The 7,500-nt window shown below is 35.5% G+C and overlaps 1 protein-coding gene across 2 annotated transcripts in view; it reads left to right on the top strand.

The window, feature by feature from the left end:
* Window positions 1-7,500, top strand: part of LOC138015036 (uncharacterized) — a 234,725-nt gene that overhangs the window by 136,156 nt on the left and 91,069 nt on the right. For both annotated transcript variants that reach the window (XM_068861936.1, XM_068861935.1), the window contains 2 exons: window positions 3,103-3,244; window positions 3,736-3,926. In XM_068861936.1, coding sequence (XP_068718037.1) covers window positions 3,103-3,244; window positions 3,736-3,926 — 333 coding nt within the window. The remainder of the gene's footprint in view (window positions 1-3,102; window positions 3,245-3,735; window positions 3,927-7,500) is intronic.

Raw genomic sequence — 7,500 nt, 5'->3', positions numbered from 1 at the left:
ATTAACATTAATTAAACCAATGAAATGTACTTGCTTACCTTAATCACGCATATTCGCCATCAAATGAAAAATAAACATACCCTTTCCTGGCTTGCTTGTATGTTGGCCGATAATGTCCCTGGCTGAGAGATTGTCCTTAAAATTTCACAAATACTCACTTTTCAGGCAATCATCAGGCATGAACATTATTCGCCACCTGAAGGGGTTTATTTACTAAACAACCGCTTAATTTAAGAGCAGTTTTAGGATTAAGTCTGACATTTCAGTAACCGGCAACTCTTATGGTCGCCCAATAACTACACTCATTTTAGGGGGCATTTGTACGTTGATGATGGTGATGATAGAAGAAGAAGATGAAGGAGAGGAAGGACATGGAGTAGGAGAAGGATGAAGATGGAAACGAGAATAACAAAGCAAAATCAACTCATCCAAAACAAGCACATTTTATAAGCAAACTTTATAGAGACTATTTCTACAAATACATATACTGCCTCATAATAGTGGTCACAAGGGGTCCCAAAACTACCCATGACCGAGGTCTGAATCTTTTACAAGCTCCATCTTTCTTGTGAGATCATGACATTTCTCAATATTTTCCCTTTTCTTGACCGCTAGTCTGCTCCCATCAGGGTAGGATATGTCAAATATCTGTCACTGTTTTTCCCTTTGGCCAGGACGGCAAGGTCAGATCTTCACTATTATCACTAGTAGCAGTAGCAGTGCAGGATTGATGTTGTTGTTGTTGTTGTTATTGATGGATTGAAATATGCAGTAACTTTCTACTACATTGTAATGAGCAGAGTAAATATATAGGGACATAATTGAAATTTCATCAACATGTCCTTGTATGCACCTTAAACGTCGTAATATCCCTCTTCTGCTAAGTAGAAAAAGTGCAAAAGATGGTTCCTGAAAACCTGATCCTGAATAGGCCACTTTAGAAAATACCAAAATATATATACCGGTATATATATATTTTTTTTGCACAACCATTGTGTCCAGTTTCTCTTGGGACTTGCAATGATCCCAAGAGAAAGCAAAAACAATGCTTATGCAGAATTTGGGGAAAAAACAAAGAGTATTATGATATTTTCGTAAAAAAAAACCAAACGTTTTCGGCGTTAAGCCATCTCTTCAGGGTAATTTGCCGTCCGCATCATTGTGTATTTATGTCTATCAGGTAATTCCTGATGGGAAGAGTTTCGCTATGTAGCAATGAATTTGTTTGTTTAGAGCAGGTTTCCATTGTTGAATCATTATGCCTTCAAAAATTCTGCGTTTGTGAAAGGATTGCACCATGTAGAGTATACGCCAGCTAAAAGAATGCGAAGGATTTTAACGTAGGTGACGGGCAGGTTCAGAGTCATTACGTGCGTTGGAACGCTCTTGAATTCGCACCTACACATTTCTCATGGTCTCGCCGATGTAACTGTCACCACAAGAACAGTCTCTTTTATAGACCACATCAATGAGTGTTTTTGTGTTGAATAGAAAAGGCTTTTGATCTGTTTAGTTTGCCAAAGGATGATGAAAATGTGATTGAGACCCGTGAATTTGTTCAATTTGGAAATGAAGGTTGTGGACGTGACTAGGAAGCCTATCAAAGTGCTTGCTTTGATGGTGTTGACGTTTGATATTTTGTAACGATTATAAATATGACCTGGTAACTTACTGAGATATGTGTCATGCAATAAGAAAACCGTTGTTATGTTTTACTTACTAAATATGCCCTTAAGTATTTGGGTTAATTTATTATTCTAAATGTCTAGTTCTTGTTTCATACATATAAAACTTGATGTAGAAAAACTTGTTTCCAAATAATTACACCATCTTGTACATACTTTTAAAACTTAGTTTTGACTTTCAATACTTACTTTAAATAAATAAGTCAGTCAAGCTAATCCAGGCAGTTCGACCACATGCTGGCAGAGATAGATTGAAACGCCAGGAATTCCATGCCTACTCTTTGCAAACCTTCTGCAGGCTCTTTAACTTCTCATGTTGTTAGATGCAAGGATTTTCAGATGGGGCTTACGGCTTACAATTCTTGCACTAGAAGACTTTAAAGTCAACCCATTTGTAGCTCTCATTAAAAGGTCAGCACTAACTCGTCAGTTATTTTCAGACCAAAGAGTTGGTCTGGTTGAGATATAAACCCGCAACCTTCCACACTGCAGAAGCAACCGAGGGTTCCATACTTGAATGCTTCACTGCTTGAAAGGGAACTCAAGTTATAGTGGTTAATTCTCTGAAAAATCGTTGGGAAGTGAAATTTAAAAAAGGTTAGATATAAGGCATTCATTGAAAGCTACTCCAATTTTTAGTGCCTTGAGGAGTAGTGTTAGTATTTCATTGACATGTTCAAAGTTATATTAAGTTAGCTACCGGATTGAATTTTTACTTTGTTTAAATTAAGTTTCATTGCAGAGGCCCTGTTTTGTTTTAAGAATGTAGCTTTAACGTTTAGTGTTTGTCTTGTTGAATGAGGAATGAAGGAAGGATTGGGTAGGAACAAGGAATCGACATACAAAACAGCGAAAATATTGGTTTGTTATTTAAATGACTCAAAATAGTCCTTCTTTTTTAATCACATAAACTTGTTTGTTCATAATTGCTTCTTTTCTTTTGATTGTTCTTAACCACATTTAGATATTCGTTACTTGAATACAACATTTCATTATCTATTGTTTTAGGACGCCTTTGTTCAAAAGCCACCTGGCTTCTCTAGGCATCCATAACTGCAGAGACATTTACATGTACATTAATTATCTTAATAACTTACGTAATGTGTTGTAATTGTTTATATTTTGTTACATACTTAATTTTAAAACATATCTTTTAAAAAGTGTAATGTCATTGACGGCAGAATGAATAAAATGAACTAAAATCAACAAAATGCCAGATTGAACAGGAATTGACAATCATTTTAGCAGGAAGTATAGACGGAAAAAATAACCTATGTCCTCCTTCCCAGCTCTGGTTTGCTTCTTAGTCGAGCAACAACTTGTGCACTTTTTTTTTTCTTAGCAATACGACCAGCCCTCCATAGAGTAAAATATAGGTAGTGCTTGGGCTTACCAATGTTGTTCATTTTTGGTTCAGGAATTTGATGGAAATTTTGATCGCCACACAGTGGTTAGTCATCTTCTTGTTCCTCGCATCACAGCCCGGTTCCTAAGGATTTATCCTCTGAGTTATCACCAGTTTGGATGCCTAAGAGTTGAATACTATGGTTGTCCCATTGGTGAGGATATGACACAGTTAAATGCATAGCATTAATTTAAATATTCATAGGATAAATTTTATAAAAACTCTGACTCGAAAATACCAACAACAGAGCTTTTCAATCTTTACTTGCCCTAAAGTAACAAATTTCTGCTGCCACGTAGTTTTTTACCGTATTAGAAAAGTTTGGTGAAGAAAGCCAGGGAAAACGATGCCCTAGAATGGAAAAGGTCATCACTACCCCTTCAATCCTGAGTATTTTTTTGCCATTGACAGCTGGTTCAGTTGTTCTATTAACTGTGATGACCTTTGTCTCAGAAAATCGTTTCATATTTGCAGTTCAATCCGGTCTACTTCCAGTTGACTTTCATAACTAAAAGTGGCAAAGAAGAAATGCACCTATATGCACATTTATCATACCCTTGTTACCCCAAGTTATTTCGACAATCTGCCCATAAAAATTACAATGTCGGGAAAGGTCCACTAAATGCATTATTTTCTGTCTTGCAGATAAAGCTCATCATCTACAAACTCCTTGCTACTCTCCCCTGGGGATGCAAAATGGTCAGATAACTAATGCATCGATCACTGCTTCCTCTAACTTTGGTTATGCTCATAGAGCTCGTCTCCACACAGTAAAGGAAGGTGGCAAACCTGGAGGATGGGTGGCAGCCTCGGCAGACAACACACAATGGATTCAGGTCAGTATTAGTCCTTATATCGTAATCCCTATTTTATTCAGACAAATTGTGGACAGGTGCATGTGTACTTATTAGAGAAGTGTCTGTAATCACTTTAGGCAAACATGCCCCCAACTTCACCTTTATCCTATTAGATGTCCAATGTAGCAAGTGTTTACAATTGCTGCTGAATTTTCGGCTCTGGTACATCGCACAAGGGCAATAAGTTAAAAAGAGCAGGGTTAGAGTTGCTAGCGACGCACCTATGAACTCTAGTTTCTTAAAATTAAGACTTCTTTCAAACAGGCTTTTAATTAACTTCTTACTGCATTTATTAACTCTCATTTTATCTATTTGTCTACTTATTTCGTTTTTATTCGACCATAATCATATCAATCTTAATTACGTAAATAATGTAATTAGTAGCATTACTTGTGTTTGTAAAGCTCTTTTGGATTGCAGGATTTAAATAAATTCTAAAACAAAGTAATACTGCAAGGATGGTTCTATGGATGTGAGGATATATATATATTTTTGATTAACCAATATTTCAGCGGGCAGGGTCTGACCTCTACAGGGAGTTGAATGATTTGCCGTTACAATTTTTTGAATTTCAAAAATAAGCGATAAGAAAACTAGGAATAAGATTACAGAAAAATGTATATATATGTAGATATATGTATAGGGTTACAGTTCTTCTCTTTTGTTTTCAGGTGTTTGGCCCCTATCGATTAGAAACGTTTCTCTGACTTTGCATATGGAGTCTTGTTGACAGACCCAATTCTTGTTCAAGACAAACAATTGTTTCTGAACATTTCACCAGTAATAACCACACACCTCACAACTCATCTGCACATCTCGTGACTTCATATGCAAAGCCCGAGAAGTGTTTCTAATTGACAAGGGCCAAACACAAGCCCGAGAAGTGTTTCTAATTGACAAGGGCCAAACACTTGAGCCTAAAGGTGTAATAAAAGAGAACACTGTAAATAATATTTATCTGTAACCCTACACATATATCTATGTATACATACATTTATCTGTAATTTTATAGGTAGTTTTCTTATGGCCTGTATTAAATTTCAAAAAATTGTTACGGCAAATCATTCAACTCCCTGAAGGAGTCAGGCCCTGCCTGACGGAATATTGGTAAATCCAAAATATATATATCCTCACAGCCGTACAACTAGCCTTGCAGTATTATTTTGTTTTAGTTATTTGCTGGTTAGATACGGCGCTTCCACTTTGTTCAGCTGGCCCTTGCATAAAAAAATTGTCTACATAAATTCTGCATTATTATTAGTAGTAGTATTAGTATTAGTAAAAAATAAATAATTAATAAATTAATTAAGGGAAAAAGCAAGATCTTCAATTGGCGGGACCCTACAGCCTGTTCCTCTTTCACTAATAATATGTATGTTTATAAAAACGTCTAGTTTTGGAGCTGAACATTCTTATATAGTTTGGCGTCGTGAGGCTGAAAACGTTCTTAAAGATGTCCCTAATTTTACATGGTATAGTTTTTCAATAAATTAAATCTTGCGAACGTGACTAGGGAACCTATCAAAGTGCTTGATTTGCTGTTGTTGAAGTTCAATATTTTGTAGAAGTAGCATTATAAATAATTTTGAAGCAAGAAAGATCACAATTATCCTGACAAATTTTAGAAAAACTTAAATTATTCAAAATTATTGATAATGCTACTTCTTTCTATCAACTCAAAATCAAGGAGAGCTTCCATACTGAGGGCTTGACACCCGAACTCAGCAAACAAGTTGATCATATCAGTTTAGCATTACACTTTTAAACTTTTACCGTTAAGTCAGATGTGTTCTCTGTAATATTGTTGGTTCGTTTGAATTTTACCTACTTGTAACGAACATTTAATATACAAAGAACCATTGTATTGATAGTTGTAGAAATATATACGAATAATCTCGTAAAAATTTTAATGTTACACTTACTACGGCTGAAGATGATGTTTGAAACATCGAAACATGTTCCTCAAACTCAAAAGTGTGGTTGTATTTTTAAAAATATTAGTAACACGTGCTATCCAGACCATTTGGGAAAAAAAAAGGTGTTAAGTTTGTTTTGGAAACGTTTTTCAATAAAAATGCCACCAAAAAAAAAATCTTACCGATCAATAAAAAGAAATGACGAAAAGCATGCATCCTAAAATACAAATCGATTTACAGAAGATATTTTTGCAGTTTACTTTTTTAGCTGTAGGAAAGGTGCTAACAATATTATTGCTGTCAAGAAACTTTTAGTGTAATTTCTGGTGTGACATTTGCAGGAAACCTAACCATTTTCGAGCTGTTTATGTCTTCCATCGTACGGTAAAAATGGCGCGAGAAAAACATTTGGGCTAAACTGTCACATATGGTAGCTGTTGTGTATCATTTTTGCACGGAAAGCCGCTTGTAAAAACACGTATATTCAAATCATTTCCAAAAAAAAACGCTGAAGTGGTGAATCTATCCTCCTCGAGTGTGGATACTTTGGATTCATGATCCGTTTTTGGATTTCGCCGAAAAAACGCAAAATCTATTTTTGGATTCAACAATCCCTTTTCGAATTTTCCCAAACAAAAGCACCCTAAATATGCCCTTACGTATTTGGGTTACTTTATATTTCTTTACCTTTATTTCGTGCTTTCATTTAAAATACAAACACCAAAATAAAAACATTCTCAATCGACTCAATCTCAGCGTGAGGAATGTTCTTTATACGTTCTTACAATTTTGGTTAATCTCAGTGTCAACGTTCTTATAAAAGAAAAGAGTGTGTAGTGTTAATGGAAATAATTATGCTTCTGCATTAAGTACGAAATTAATTGTCATAAGTGTGTACAGTTTACAGTGATCAAACAACTCTGAGCTGACAGCAGTAAACAAACAAGCCTTGCAAACAATAACCAACAATTTTAATCAACAACTAAAACTGAAATTACATACACAGTCAATCTCTTTAGAACAACAGCAAAAATTACCCATTAAAAAGTCAAGCTACAACGTAATAATTCGCTTACTGGACTGCAATTTCATAATCAAACAAAAAGGTTTAATTTAGTGTGGACAGTCGCCACAGCAATGATGAATTTAGTTCCAAAACAAGCAACCACGATAGCCGGCCACAGGTTCGAGCTGATCAAACTGCTTTTCAAAATCTTATCTGGCCAAAAAGAACCTTAACTGTCCGAAACATTGTGTAAGTATTGCATTGCACAGTAATCTCTTTCACAACCTTTTCCGTTTGACTGACAAACTTTACTCCCTCTGTCTTCACTTTAGAAATGCAAAAATCTGTGCTTATTAAAAGGTCAACCTAAAGCGCAGTAAATTCGCTTACTCGACTGCAATTTCACAGTCAAAGAAAGCAGCTCACAACTGGACATCCATTTCACACAACAAGCCTAGAAATGTGATTGTTGAAATATATCAGAATCTCTGTCAACGCGTAATTGCAAACGTTTTCAGGCCTTCTTCGTTTTTTGGCTAGATTTACAAAATATGTGAGGCGGCGAGGAATATATTAAGAAGGAAAACATTACCTGAAAGTTAACAGTTGTAAATAAGTGCTTTGTCTATCG

This window comes from Montipora capricornis, chromosome 9 (genome assembly GCF_036669925.1).
Source record: "Montipora capricornis isolate CH-2021 chromosome 9, ASM3666992v2, whole genome shotgun sequence".
Taxonomy (NCBI): Eukaryota; Metazoa; Cnidaria; class Anthozoa; order Scleractinia; family Acroporidae; genus Montipora; species Montipora capricornis.
The sequence above is the reverse complement of the archived record's forward strand: the minus strand, read 5'-3'. Positions and strand labels throughout refer to the sequence as shown.